At 31.8% G+C, this 16,503-nt stretch overlaps 1 protein-coding gene across 1 annotated transcript in view; it reads right to left on the reverse strand.

Annotated features, from left to right (window-relative positions):
• Positions 1–16,503, reverse strand: part of LOC127730052 (PHD finger protein 14-like) — a 44,438-nt gene continuing 27,935 nt past the window's right edge. The window contains exons 16-23 of the mRNA XM_052238099.1: positions 16,170–16,265; positions 13,291–13,418; positions 11,602–11,733; positions 8,955–9,093; positions 6,103–6,240; positions 5,602–5,711; positions 4,598–4,715; positions 1–125 (exon numbers count right to left, since the gene is read on the reverse strand). Of these exons, the coding sequence (XP_052094059.1) occupies positions 87–125; positions 4,598–4,715; positions 5,602–5,711; positions 6,103–6,240; positions 8,955–9,093; positions 11,602–11,733; positions 13,291–13,418; positions 16,170–16,265 (900 nt within the window). The 3' untranslated portion in view covers positions 1–86. The remainder of the gene's footprint in view (positions 126–4,597; positions 4,716–5,601; positions 5,712–6,102; positions 6,241–8,954; positions 9,094–11,601; positions 11,734–13,290; positions 13,419–16,169; positions 16,266–16,503) is intronic.

A 16,503-nucleotide genomic window follows, 5' to 3' on the forward strand; every position in this document is an offset into this window, starting at 1 on the left:
TTCATTATTGGTATTTTTTATTATTTGCTATATCAATGACATGACATATTTCTGTGTATTGTTTATGGATATTAATATTATGATTATTACTCATTGCCTTCTTCAGCTTCAGCCTCATCATCTTCCTGTAAAAAAAAAAGGTTGATTAAATATGACAAATGGGGAAAAAATCTTAATCTGTTCATGTCAGATTTCTAGAAATATTAAAGAATCTTTGTGAGCACACTCACATACCCCACGGTCCCACATTGTCAGTGGGCAAACAAAATCTCAAAGATACAACACATACAAAAGTAAACTGATAAAATTTTTGTGTGGATATGCACATTTACAAATTATATCCTTATTATCTATAAAGTTTCATGATACTCTGTTGTGTGGTTTCAGAGGAGTTGCAATGAAAAACAGTTGCAGTAGTATATTTAGGCCAAAATTCTAAGTTCAAAGGGGCATAAATCCTAGAAAAAAATCTGAATCATAATTTCCTGTCGATTTGCACATCTACATATGTCCTCATGATCTACAAAGTTTCATGAAATTCTGTTGTGTGGTTTGCGATGACAAGAATAGGACTAAAGGACAGATGGGTCAAAACATTATATCTTACAGAACTTTGTTCTGTGGGGTATAAAATTGATGCCACTCTGCAATAAAAAAACATTGGAGATAATTCAGGTTGTTCCAGAATTAAAAGCATGGGAGGCACTTTTTAGCTCGCCTCTCTCGAAGGGCTAAGTGAGCTTTTCATATTTCTTATCAGTCAACGTTAACTTTTTCAAAAATCTTCTCCTCTGAAACTACTGGGCCAAACTTGGCCACAATCATCATTAGGGTATCTTGTTAAATAAAAGTGTCTGGAGGACCCTGCCTGCTAACCAACATGGCCGACATAACTTTCAGACAACTTCTTACAGGCGTAAATGCCCTTAAATGACGAATTTTACCATTTTTTTCTTTTTTTGCTTACTATCTTATAAACTATAATAGAAAGATAGAAACTTTAAAGAGCAAAAAATTGTCAGCAAAACAAGATTTACGAATAAATAAAATGGCTCAAATCATCAGACGACTCCTTATTAGAGTTATTGCCCTTTAATGATGATTTTAACCAAATTTTTGCGTTATCGTCTAAAATCATAAAAACTATAGTAGATAGATAAAAACTTTAAAATGCAAAAATGATCAGCAAGACAAGATATACAAATAAGTCTTATGCAGGAATTTTTAAGTCGACAGGTTATTGGAGTTATTGCTCTTTAATAACGATTTATACCATTTTTAGTGTTTTTGCCTTTTATCTGGAAAACTATAATAGATAGATGGACACTCCAAATAGCAAAAAAGATTAGCAAGACAAGATCTACAAATAAGTCAAAAATGCTGAATCGTCAGTCGACTTGTTATCAGAGTTATTGTTCTTTGATGACGATTTTTACCAATTTTTGGCATTTTAGCCTATTATATTAATAAAATGCTCCGCAGCTTGATACGACCGCAGAGGTCGAACCCTGAACAGTTGGGGCAAGTATGGACACAACATTCAAGCTTGATACAGCTCTGAATTTGGATTGTGATTAAATATTTGACACAGCATAGGTTTCTGACACAGAATGAATGTGGTCTAAGAACTTAAAAATTTTAAATTGGACATTCACTTATTATGGTCCAATATCCAAAATCTAAATACATGGTTAGATTCAGCATATCAAAGAACCCCAAGAATTCAATTTTTGATGAAATCAAACAAAGTTTAATTTTGGACCCTTTTGACCTCAATGTGGACAAAGTTGATAACGGGGCCCAAAAATCAAAATACATGGTTAGATTCAGCATATCAAAGAACCCTATATATTCAATTTTTGTTGAAATCAAACAAAGTTTAATTTTGGACCCCGATTTGGACCAACTTGAAAACTGGGCCCATAATCAAAAATCTAAATACATGTTTAGATTCAGCATATCAAAGAACCCTAAGAATTCAGTTTTTGTTTAAATCAAACTAAGTTTAATTTTGGACCCTTTGGACCTTAATGTAGACCAATTTGAAAACGGAACCAAAAATTAAGAATCTAAATACCCGGTTAGATTCGGCATATCAAAGAACCCCAATAATTCAATTTTTGATGAAATCAAACAAAGTTTAATTTTGGACCCTTTGGACCTCAATGTGGACCAATTTAAAAACGGGGCCCAAAATCCAAAAACTTAATACACGGTTAGATTCAGCATATTAAAGAACCCCAGGAATTCAAGAATAAAACCCCATTGAAATTGGTCAAGAAATAAGCAATTTATACGAAGTATCTTCTTTTGCACAATACTGTGCAATTGAATATTTCTTGCTATTGCGCAATACTGTACAATTGACAAATTCTTGCTATTGCGCAATATTGTGCTATTGGATATTTCTTGCTATTGCGCAATACTGTGCAATTGAAGATTTCTTGCTATTGCGCAATACTGTGCAATTGAAGATTTCTTGCTATTGTGCAATACTGTGCAATTGAAAATTTCTTGCTATTGCACAATACTTATTATATAATAATTTACACATCCTGTTTGGTGTGTATCTCCTACCATATCATCATTATTTGCTTTTAAATATAAATCAGAAATAACCAACTCAAAATGGAAAATTTTAAGAGAAAAAAAAAAGGAAAAAAAAAAAAATCCACCCCCAAATTTTTTGAACCCCCTTATGATTCATCACCCCAAACTCAATCCCAGCCTTCCCTTTGTGGTATGGTACCTTGCAGTACAATTTCAGAGAGATCCATACACTTGAACACAAGCTATTGTCTGGAAACTAGAAAAATTCTTATTTTTGGCCCCTTTTTGGCCCCCAATTCCTAAACGTTTCGGGCAATTACCCCCAAACTCAATTCTAGCTTTCCCTTTGTGATATGGAACCTTGTAGTACAATTTCAGAAATATCCAAACACTTACACACAAGTAATTGTCATGAAACTAGAAAAATGCTTGTTTTTTGCCCCTTTTTCCTAAAATTTTGAGGCAATTACCCCCAAAATCAATCCCAGCATTCCCTTTGTGATATGGAACCTTGCGGTACAATATCAGAAAGATCCATACACTTACACACAAGTTATTGTCTGGAAGTTACAAAAATGCTTATTTTTGGCCCCTTTTTGGCCCCTAATTCCTTAACTGTTGGTACCATAACCCCCAAAATCAATCCCAACCTTCCTTTTGTGGTATTGAACCTTATGGTAAAATTTCATAGAGATGCATTCACTTAAACTAAAGTTATAGTGCGAAAACTAATGTGTCTTCGGACGACGACGACGCCGCCAACATCATACCAATATACGATTGTATAAAAACTATCAATGACAGATAAAAGCTAATAATAACAAAAATGATAAGTAAGACAAGATCTACAAACAAGTAAAAATTTGCCAGAATAGTCAGTGGACTCTTGAAAGGAGTGAATGCCCTTTTTTTTTAACCCTTTTTTGTGTTTTTGGGAAAAACTAAAGAAGACCAGCCACACAAGATCAACAAATAAGAATTTTTTTTGAAATAAATTCTATTCTAGTCTTCAATGTTGGAGTATGTTCATTGTAGAAGATGCACATAGACCTCAGTGAGTGGCACAGGCTCTTAAGAGCCTCTAGTTTAAGACCCTGACAACCAATAAAATAAAATTTTCTTTTTACTTCAAATTCTAAGGAAACTCCTTATAGTAATTAATGCAACAAACACTGGCATGTAATAGAAAGAAGAAAACACATGTCAATGTATTTTCTGATTTTATTGTGTGGTGAAAGAATTTCCATTTTTTGAGTCAATAAGAATAAATTCATGCAGTTGTAAAATGTTCATGATGTCACTATTAATACTTGGGTGCATGAACAAAATTTACAGACAGAAAATTTGAGAGATGATATATTAAGTATAACATAAATTGCCAAAAAAAATGGACAAAACAGACCAAACCAACCAAAAACACCTGACCCCTCTGAAAATAATAAATGTACTAACAAAGGTATAAAACTATGAACAACATATGGTCCAGATACTGTAAATTCAGAAATTATTGCGATGTTTTTATTATTGCGAAAAATGTGACAGGGTTATAATCGCAATAATTTAAACTCGCATTTTGAATTTTTTTTTATATGAATTAAACAGGATTTTTCTCAATTTCGCAAAAATTAAAATCGCATTTTAGTTTAAAATGACAAAATTGCAATAATAAATGCACGCAATAATTTCTGAATTTACAGTAGTCTGACTGTAAACAGGCACAAAATGTGGTTTAGTTGAAACAGTTTTTCATATGGCAAAATAAAATAATTAAAAGGTTGCAGTGAATTCAGCAACAGGATGACCACTAACTTGAACAAGAAATTAAAGACATCAGATAAGTTTGGGCCAAATGTGTCCCTACTAAGGGAAGCTGTTTTTTAAAATTACACAAATTTTACTGGTTTTCTGACAGGATTAGAATAAATGAGCCATCAAATTGGGATGCCAACCCAATAGAAATATGGGATAAATGATAAATCAATGGCAAATTTTGAGAATCATCAATATAGCTGTAAATTACTTTCTGTTATTACCATATTTAACTTACAGAATCATCTGTAGGATCACATGCTTCACAATGCCACGAGTATCCTCTCTGTTTAGGTGTCTTCTTCATAGGAGGATCCAAACATCCAAAGTGATATGATAATCTGCACTCATCACACCTAATTATAGAATTATTAATATCAAATTTTCAATATGAAAACTTGCTCATAAATCATAAACATGTATTAGTAAACCTATATAAGGGATATTAAACTGTGATCTGTCACTGGATTTATAATTATATGTTGATAGAAAACAATCTATGCAGGCCCTTATTGCATCATACTGTTTCTGTGTACATTGGTAGCTATAGTGTTTTCATGTATTATATGCATCTTCCTATGACAGAAGCTACCTTTGATATACAGTAAAAAAAAATCATACCTATGAACCCCAAATTTGTACTTATTAATACCTTCATAGAGGTTAAGTTTAACAATGATAAGCCAAAATCTCTATACCTCCAGGTAATTAGTGGTGCCAGGAGTGTGTGTTCTCAAGTTTGAAGATTTTAACTGTTTCAAATTACAGTGGTAATTGGATTCTTTCAGGCTATTTCATTATTTATGGCAAGGACAATTTGTGCTGTATCCCAGAAAACATAGCCCTAGACTGTTACAGCAATAAAGAACCTAGATGAACTTTTTCTTATCACAATTCTCAAGTTTATATTTTATCACAAGGCTAATATAAAAATATAAAAGAATTACACAATACATTTCATTGTAAATCCAAGTTAAATAGAATCTGTACATATTTTACAGTGCCGACAGTAAAACCATGCCTATAAGAATCCACATGGCTTGTAGTGTTAACTGTAGAAGATGCAGACTTATTCAAATCTGTAGATGATGTCATGAACTATTAACTTACTTCTAACTTGTAGCTACAGTGGTCACTGTAGAACTAGACATTTCAGAATCTTGAGTAAACCTCACAGTGTTAATTAGTATGTAAACCCATTGACAATAGAACTATGTAGTAAATTTGTAAACTGTAACATACCTGACAGTGTCGGCAGCAGTACCAGGTTTACAACAAACCACACATTCTAGTTCTATTGTTTCTTCCTTTAATTTCTTTGCTGGTCTAATGTGTTCTATTGGTCTCTTTTTCTTAAAACAAAAAGGTCAATATAAAACAATGATATGTATGAATATGACAACATAATGCTGAATTAAAAAAAACTCAACAAAAAAATTTAAAGTTTTAAGTATATGTAGAAAAGGATTCTTTATTATTTCCTAGTAGATTTTTTTAAACCAAAACAAAACAGTTGAACCAAATTAAAAAAGATGAATAAATACATGGAGAAAATAATGCCTGATCTTTGCATGTAATGCCAGTACATGATATACATGTGAGAGTGGTTGAATATGACAATTCAACAATATTGTCAAGGTATGTACCTCGCTTTCAGTAAACAATAATGCCTTACATTTAAGACAACCATTAAGATGTAAATATTGTTGCTAACAGTAAGATAATCAGCTACTACATATTTACCTTTAAGTTTTTAGTCATATCAACAATCATTTTTTCTGGACTGTTAATAATTTTATCCTGGCTATCAGTACTTTCAACATCAACTTTCTCTTTCTTCAGCTTCTTTGTTTTTTTCTTCTTCATTTTATATTTCGTTAACTGAAATCATTTGCATCATTTTAAGTATTATACATTTGTTTCAGATTAAAGCATTATTACCTATCTTAAACATTGAAAAAGATGACATTTTTTATCAAAGAAATTAAGATGCATTATTTTACAAATCTAATGTATGAGACCATGTATCTGTAATTAGATTTTGGAGCACGCCATTAATCTTTGCAGATACAGGAGAGTCAATAGAACAATCATTTTATACATACACATTCAGTCCTTCATCACTTACCAGTCCATAAAATCTAACTGTTCATAAAGGTAATCCTGGAACTAGAAACTCTAAAGAGCCTGTGTCGCTCACCTTGGTCTATGTGCATATTCAACAAAAGACACTCTCCAACATTGTAGATGAGAATAGAATTCATGACAAAAATCTCTGTTTTGTTGATCTTGGATTGCTGATCATTTAGTCTGTTTAGTTTCTCTCTATCTTCTTTTGTTTTTGCTCAAAACACAAAAGAGGGTAAAAAAATCCTCATTTATGGGCAATCACTCCTATAAAGAGTGAAAGTCTAAAACTATATCAGCAAAATTTGACTTGTTAGTAGATCTTGCCTTGCTGTTCATTTTTGTGATTTAAAGAGTCTATTTATCTATTATTTATAATTTTTATCATATAAGGCAAAAACACAAAAAATTTGTAAAAATCGTCATCAAAGGGCAATAACTCTAATAAGGAGTCAACTGAAGACTTTGACCATGTAGACTGATTTGTAGAATTTGTTTTGCTGATCATTTTGCAATTTAAAGTTTCTCTCTAAATCTATAATTTTTAAGATAATAGGCAAAAATGAAAAAAAAATTGGTAAAATTTGTCTTTTAAGGGCAATAACTCCTGTAAGAAGTCGTCTTGTTTTGACGTATGTAAACAATTGGTAGAGCTCAACATTCTGAATTTTTTGCCCTGTCAGATTTTCTCTATAATGCTTTTCAAAATAATAGACAAAACTTGCATTTTACCCCTATGTTCTATTTTTAGCCATGTTGGCCATCTTGGTTGGCAAGCGGGGTCATCGGACACATTTTTTAAACTAGATAATCAAATGATGATTGTGGCCAAGTTTGGATAAAGAAGTAGGTTCAGTAAGACCCCTTTTTGGCCCCAAAATATAGCAGTTTTACAAAGTTGTGAAAATGTAATCTTTAAGCTATTTATTGTAAAGAAGAATGCTTCTGCTACATAAATATGGGCTGTTTTTGACGATACAATGCACATATATCAGGTACTAACATCATTAAGTCATGCTAAATTACTAAAATCTTCCAAATTTTAGTATTTAAGTTAAATGTTAGACGGTTTTCGTCTTAAATGATTGTGGCCGCATTCGTGTTCATTCATAATATTGAAATGTAAGTTGCATTTGATGATAATACATAATATATATAAAGGTTGAGGATGAACACGGGTGCTGCCACTTTCATTTTTGACAAAAACCATCTGAAAAGTGATGTTTTTTGGCATATTTGATAGATTTTTCATATTTAAGCTTGAATAGGCGCGTATTTTAATGACTAAATCAGTTAAAATCTTTCACATAAACTAATCGAATCAATTGAAATAGACACTTAAGTGTTTAAAAAGTGTCTAAAATCTTTCGTAAGATGAACTTGAAATTTGAGGCCAAAATCGGCCCTTACCGGACCTACTCCTTTGGCCAAGTAGTTTCAGAGGAGAAGATTTCTGTAAAAGTTAACTAGGACGACAGATGGCACATGAGGAGAAAAGCTCACTTGGCTCTTTGGGCCAGGTGACCTAAAAATTATACAAGGTAGTCCATGGTCTTTTCCTGAATTAGAGAAAAGTGATCTACTGACTCTGACAGTGAGTGAAGGAAGATGTAGTGTGAATTGCACATAACACATGAATGTTATGATGTAAATAACTTGTTATATTTGTTTATCTTAAAAGTGACAAAAATGCATTCCACTAAAGACCAATTTACATACAACAATGAAGAAAAATGGACATTATCTTTATAATCTATAGTTTACTGATTAGAACATCTATAAATTAAACAACTGTTCCTTTGAAAAAGATTCATTTCTAGTATTTTATGTATTTGTCATCTCTTGTACAGCCAGTCTATAGCCTTGGTATTAGTTTACTACATCAGCTATATGAGACAGTCCAGATCATATTTGTCATCTCATGTACAGCCAGTCTATAGCCTTGGTATTAGTTTACTACATCAGCTATATGAGACAGTCCAGATCATATTTGTCATCTCATGTACAGCCAGTCTATAGCCTTGGTATTAGTTTACTACATCAGCTATATGAGACAGTCCAGATCATATTTGTCATCTCATGTACAGCCAGTCTATAGCCTTGGCATTAGTTTACTACATCAACTATATGAGACAGTCAAGATCATATTTGAAATTTCTTGTACAGCCAGTCTATAGCCTTGGTATTAGTTTACTAAATCAACTATATGAGGCAGTCCAGATCTTATTCTATGTTATCATTTTGGCAAAACCTAAGATGGAGTTATCTCATTTGAAACCAAAAATATTGCAGTACTTACCTGCTAAAAATCAAAGTTGTTTTTGTAATAAAGAATAAACTTTTATAAAAATCGCTTTTTAAAAGTTTAGAATTTTAAACTATTAATGAGTTGATAACATTTCAATTCCCCTTTTCTGAAATAAAAAAAAGGTTTCTATTCTCAATTCATCATTAGTATTTTTACATACCTTAGCAAATTCAAACTGTAAATCATTTCCCCATTTGTTTGGTTCTTTTATTTTTTCTCTTAGTCTTCTGGGGGCTTCTAATTCTTCAACAGGGACTTCCTGTTCGTCACTACTGGACTTGTCACATTCTGAACATTGCCTTTAAATTGATAAAAGAAATTGTTATCAGTTAAATCTACAAAAACATTCTGTCTTAAGATTAATGTTTATTTCTCTAGATCTTTTCCAGTTGATACTTTATCTTGGCAGTTGTTTAATTATATTAACCAATGCATTGCTTGTTCTCATCTCTTTATATGTCAGTTTTATGGCATTAAAACATAACAACCTGTATGCCTTATCATTACACAGAATTACCCCAATGAAACTCTAGCTTAGATTTTAATGTCATTCATTTTAAACATGCATCAAAACCATTTAGTTGACAGCAATAATAATACTGAATTAATGGAAAGGTACTTCATTTTTACGACCAATTGTTACAATTGGCATAAAAAATTACCTGCTGGTTTTTTCAATAATGATTAATCAAAATCGTGAGATCCACAAAAAAGAAATTATTTATCCAATTAATTTAGTCATGCCTTGTTTCAAATGTTTTTGCAAGTATCTACATTTATCTCTTAAATTTGTAATCAGAAAAATGTACAGATAAATATCTACTGTTGAAAGTTATATATAAGGGCTATTTTCGTAATGCTTGTAGTTTAAAGGATTGGTTGGCTTGCTTGCTTTGTTTGTATAAATGTTTGCTCAAGCATTGTAACTAAAATTGACATCTGCAATCAATAGATAGGCGTGGCTTCAGCTTGTATACATTATACTTAAAAATTTTATTGGATGTTAATTATAATGCAGAGTATAATGTGTACAAGCTGAAGCCCGCCTATCTTTTGATTGCAGATGTCAATCTTAATTACAATGCTTGAGCAAACATTTATACAAACAAAGCAAGCAAGCCAACCAAACCTTTAAACTACAAGCATTAGGAAAATAGCTCTAATGGTCATTCTATTTGGCATTTTATGGGATTACTGATATTGGCATTACGTATTTATTCAATAAGATTTCTTTATAATACACAGTGATTTGCTTTCATTACATCCATTTCCCAATAATTCAATTTTGGATGTAACACGTCTTCTGATTGGCTGACAGTGTTTTGTCTATAAGCTCATAGACATAATTTTGTCTTGTGACTGTGACGTCATCAACGTTTTTTCACGATTTACTCCAGTTTAAAATGGAATTTAGAATTAAATTATAAGGAATGACTGTAATATTTTTTCTGTCTATTCTAAATAACATAAAAAACGTGGTGCACACTTTAAAATAACCCGCTATGCGGGTTATTCATTGTGCACCACATTTTTTATGTTATTTCTTCATAGACAGAAAAAATATTACAGTCATTCCTTAATTAAAATAAATGTGGATATTGTCCACATGTGGACACAGATGATGCCCCCGCTTGCATATCATATAGTTATAAAGGGACATAACTGAAGAACGGTAAAAGTGACACTACCCAAATTTGAACTTGATCTGAGTTTTGTGGTAATAAGCATTGTGTGTAAGTCTCATAACATTTGGTTGAGGCTAACTTAAGTAGAGAACAGAAACTAAAAATTCAGCAATTTTTCTATTTGTAATGACGCATAACTCTAGAACGGTTGTGTATAAGTTTTACAACATTTGGTTGAGACAAACTAAAAAATTCAGCAATTTTTATGTTTATAATGGGACATAACTCTAGAATGGTAAAAGTGTTGCCACCTAATTTCGTACTTAATCTGTATTATGTAGTAATTAGCATTGTGTATAAGTTTCATAACATTTGGTTGAGGCAAACTCAAGTTAGAGAACTGAAACAAAAAAAATGTACTTGATCTTTACTGAGTTTTGTTGGAATGAATATTGTGTATAGGTTTCACAATGTTTGGCTGGGGAAAACTTCAGTTACAGAATGGAAACTAAAAAAATTTGCAATCTTTCTATTTATAAAGGGGCATAACTCAATAATGGTTAAAGTGACACTACCCAAATTCAACTTGATCTGTGTTTTATCAGTGGTAGTCAAAATTAAACATTGCATTGTATAAAGCATTGATTGTAGTTGATTCAACTATAATCATGGTCAAAGGAAGATAACTCCAATTTTAAAAATATATTATATAAACTTGATATTTAAAAGAAAATAAAAATTTTGCAATTTTTCCTTTTATAAAGGGGCATAACTCTAGATCGGTTAAAGTGACACCACCAAAATTCAAACTTGATCTGTGTTTTGTGGTAATAAGCATTGTGTATAAGTTTCATAACATTTGGTTGAGGCAAACTTAAGTTAGAGAACGGAAACTAAAAATTTTGCAATATTTCCTTTTATAAAGGGGCATAACTCTAGATCGGTTAAAGTGACGCCACCAAAATTCAAACTTGATCTGTGTTTTGTGGTAATAAGCATTGTGTATAAGTTTCATAACATTTGGCTGAGGCAAACTCAAGTTAGAGAACGGAAACCAATTTCGGGACGTACGGACGGACGTACGTACGTACGTACGTACAGACGGACAAGGGTAAAACTTAATGCCCCCTCCGGTACGGCGGGGGCATAAAAATCATCCAACAAAATTCCACAAAGTCTTACCATCCCATGAGTTTTGTTTTCTTTGGCATCCTTGTTAGTGGTGGATCTAGACATTCCAAATGGTAATACAATTTACAACTATCACACTTCACCATCATGTGGGTATCTGTTGACTTCTTACATACAGCACAGCTACGAAAACAGTACAAAAAGGTTATAAATCTTATCATAGAACAATGTCATATAATATATTCAAAATGAAATTGATGAAAACTTTCTTCAGTTATTGTAATAAAACTGTTCAAGGTTAAAACATTCATATACTGTAACAGAAATAATTGTGAGGTTTTTATTATTGTGAATAATGCGACTGGGTGAGTATCCTGATAAAAAGAACTTGCATTGATTCTGAAATCTCATTCATATATCTGTATGTAGATTTTTCTGCAATAATTATTCTCACAGTTTTCTTCATTCTTCAAAATCGCAACAATAAATGCACGCAATAATTACTGAATTACAGTATTTATTTATAGTTTTTCTGTACCTGCACTTTATAAAACTAGATGTGTCTGTACAACACGTTTGCCCCTGCAGCCTTATTGCAAATAGTGAACTGTAATTCTGCCAAAAAGTAGGTCTACCGGAACAAAACCCAAACTCATTCTATAAGTCATCATTATACACTAATGTATCAAAAATCAGATGAAGATCTGAAGGCATAATAAAAAAAACTTACTACTTGTGTATTAACAGATAAAGTAAGTAACAAATAACTGGTGCATTGACAGGTAAGGTGAGTTACAACTTACTAGCATATAAACAGATTAGTTGAATGTAACAACTAAATGGTGTATAACAGATAAGGTGAGTGTAACAATTTACAGGTGTATTAACAGATAAGGTGAATGGAACAACTTACTGGTGTATCAACAGATGAGGTGAGTGTAACAATTTACTGGTGTATTTTTAAAACAGATGAGGTGAGTGTAACAATTTACAGGTGTATTAACAGATGAGGTGAGTGTAACAATTTACAGGTGTATTAACAGATGAGGTGAGTGTAACAATTTATTTTGTATTAACAGATGAGGTGAGTGTAACAATTTACTGGTGTATTAACAGATAAGGTAAGTGTAACAAAAGGTAAAATAACAAAAAATACTGAACTCCAAGGAAAATTCAAGACAGAAAGTACTTTACTGGTGTATTAACAGTTTATGTGATTTTAACATTTAACAGTGTATTTAAAGATTAGTTGAGTGTTACAACTTACTGGTTTATTAACAGAATTTCACAATTAACTGGTATATTAACAGATTAGGTGAATGTAACAACTTACTTGTGTATTACCAGATTAGGTGAGTGTAACAACGCACAGGTTTATTAACAGATTAGCTGAATGTAACAACTTACTAGTGTATTAACAGATTAGGTGAACGTAACAACTTACTGGTGCATTAACAGATTAGGTGAACGTAACAACTTACTGGTGTATTAACAGATTAGCTGAATGTAACAACTTACTAGTGTATTAACAGATTAGGTGAACGTAACAACTTACTGGTGTATTAACAGATTAGGTGAACGTAACAACTTACTAGTGTATTAACAGATTAGCTGAATGTAACAACTTACTAGTGTATTAACAGATTAGGTGAACGTAACAACTTACTAGTGTATTAACAGATTAGGTGAACGTAACAACTTACTGGTGTATTAACAGATTAGGTGAATGTAATAACTTACTGGTGTATTAACAGATTAGGTGAGTGTAACAATTTACTCCCCATGTTACTTGTGTTTTCTCTTCTGGTGGTCATAATCAACTTTACTGGTGACTTCTTTACTTTGAACACATCTGGTAGTGGTAAATTCTGGAAAGAGAAAAAAAATTGAAATTTAGGACATGTTCAAGTTCAAATATTTTAAATGAAGAACAAGAAAAGTTATATTGAAAAATAAGCATTAAGTGCAGAATAAACTGGATTTACCAATATCAACTACATAGCCTAAAGCATGAGGAGTAATATTGGCTCAGGGGTGATGAAACTAAAACTTTTGCCATGATAATAAATGAGGATCAATGAAAATAATTTCAGATAAAGCATAAACTGTTAACACAGAGATATGTCTCGCCTATTTGTTATTTTGATAATGCAAATGTTGAAATTAAAATAGCAATACTTTTAACATGTAAGTTATGCAAATATTCAAAGTAAATGAACCATGACTGAAGGTACAGGGCTAAACAATCTCCATGGAAATGAGATGTGCTCATGCTAATACAACTGCAAACCAAATACCATTGACTTTTCATAAGTCGTTCCCTTTAAACAAACCTAAACACAAACATTAACTTGTAAACTATGTAAAAGTTTCAAAGTCAATGAACCATAATTAGGGGGTGGGGTTATATAATCTCCATGGAAATGAAACTTGCAAATGCCAATACATTTGCATACTGAATATCATTGACTTAACATTAGTGGTTCATCTTAAACTGACCTAATCACAAACTAATACATGTAAACTAAGCAAAAGTTTCAAAGTCAATAGACCATGAATGAGGGGGCAGGGCCAAATAATCTCCATGGAAATGAGATATGCCAATGCTCATACAACTGCATACCAAATATCATTGACCTACCACTAGTGGTTCCCCATAAACTGACCTAATCACAAACTAATACATGTAAACTAAGCAAAGTTTCAAAGTCAATAGACCTTGACTGAGGGGGCGGGGCCAAATAATCTCCATGGTAATGAGATGTGCCAATGCTAATACAACTGCATACCAAATATCATTGACCTACCACTAGTGGTTCACCATGAACTAGACCTAATCACAAACTAATACATTGTTGACACCGCCGCCGACGCTGGAAACAGCATACCTATGTCTTGCTTTTTGACTCCGTCAAGGCGAGACAAAAATGAGTCATACATATATCATGTTTTACATTAATATTTTTATAGAAATTCTTTTTTTGAGGTTAACATTTTTTTCCCAATATAACTGCAACTGATTACTTTTTTATAATAGTTTAAACAAACTTATTTAACATAATATACTTAAAACTAGAGGCTATAAAGAGCCTGTGTCGCTCACCTTGGTCTATGTGCATATCAAACAAAGGACACTCTCCAACATTGTAGATGAGAATAGACTTCATGACAAAAATCTCTATTTTGTTGATCTTGTATTACTGATCTTTTAGTAGATACTTATACATCCCGTTATTGTGTTATTGTAAAACATTTTTGTATTCTTGCCTTTCATTTTTGCTAATGTGCTTTGTCTATATGCCTTTTTATGTTTCTATGATACATATATGACGTTGCTCTGTACTTATACATCTCGTCATTGTGTTATTGTACTATGGTAAATTTGTGTATTCTTGTTTTTAATTTTTGCTAATATGCTTGGTCTATATACCATTTTGTGCTTCCTTGTTACATATTTGTTTGTTTTAATAGTGATTAAGATTATAATACAATGTTGACTGCTGTACCCCTATTTTTGACATGTTTACCTATTATGTCTGTTTGTTTTGTTCACACATCGTTGTCAATATAATGGAATTTGATGCGACTGTCATAAAAGTGAGAGGTTTAGCTAGCTTTAAACCAGGTTTAATCCACAATTTTCTACATAAGAAAATGCCTGTACCAAGTCAGGAATATGACAGTTGTTATCCATTTGTTTGATGTGTTTGAGTTTTTGATTTTGCCATTTGATTAGGGACTTTCCTTTTTGAATTTTCCTTGGAGTTCGGTATTTTTGTGATTTTACTTTTTTGTCTGTTTAGTTTCTCTCTATCTTCTTTAGTTTTTGCTCAAAACACAAAAGAAAGTAAAAAAAATCCTCATTTAGGGGCAATCACTTCTATGAAGAGTGACAGTCTACTAACTATATCGGCAAAATTTGACTTTTTAATAGATCTTACCTTTGTGATCATTTTTGTGATTTAAAGTGTTTATTTATCTATTATAATTTAAATCATAGAAGGCATAACGGAAAAAAAATGTTTCTCTCTAAATATAATAGTTTTCATGATAATAGGCAAAAATGAAAAAAATGGTAAAATTTGTCATTTATGGGCAATAACTCCTATAAGAATTTGTCTTACAGTTTTGACGTATATGGACAATTGGTAGAGCTCATTACTTTGAACATTTTTGCTCCTCTCAGATGTTCTCTATTTATAACGGTTCAAAAAATAATAGACAAAACTTGCATTTTACCCCTATATTCTATTTTTAGCTATGTCAGCCATGTTGGTTGGTAGGTGGAGTCATCAGACACATTTTTTAAACTAGACACCCTAATGATGATTTTGGACAAGTTTGGTTAAATTTGTCTCCGTATTTTAAGAGGAGAAGATTTTTGTAAAAGATTACAAAAATTAACAAAAAATTGTTAAAAATTGACTATAAAGGGCAATAACTCCTTAAGGGGTCAATTGACCATTTTGGTCATGTTGACTTATTTGTAGATCTTACTTTGCTGAACATTATTGCTGTTTACAGTTTATCTCTATCTATAATAATATTCAAGATAATAACCAAAAACTGCAGGTGAGCTAAAAATTCTATTCAAACTGAAATATAAAAAAAAGTCTCACCTTTTTACCAATATCATTGAGAACATTCCATAAACTTTCTCCTTCCTTTCTCATCTTCCTTCCTGATTCTCTCAACTCTTCTGCATCCTCAAATAACTAAAATCAAAACTTTCTTTTAATAAAAATAGGGAGGTGTAGTATGATTGCAAATAAGACAACTATCCATCAGAGATCAAAGGACAAGGATGGAAACAAATATATGCCACTATATGGCCTTCAACAATGAACAAAACCCATACAGTATAGTAAGTTATAAAAGGCCCCAACACGACAAAATGTGAAACAATTCAAAAAAGAAAAAGAAAAACAAGTATGACCAATAGTTGTTAATTTC

The sequence above is a fragment of the Mytilus californianus genome, unplaced genomic scaffold (genome assembly GCF_021869535.1).
Source record: "Mytilus californianus isolate M0D057914Y unplaced genomic scaffold, xbMytCali1.0.p SCAF_2, whole genome shotgun sequence".
Taxonomy (NCBI): domain Eukaryota; kingdom Metazoa; phylum Mollusca; class Bivalvia; order Mytilida; family Mytilidae; genus Mytilus; species Mytilus californianus.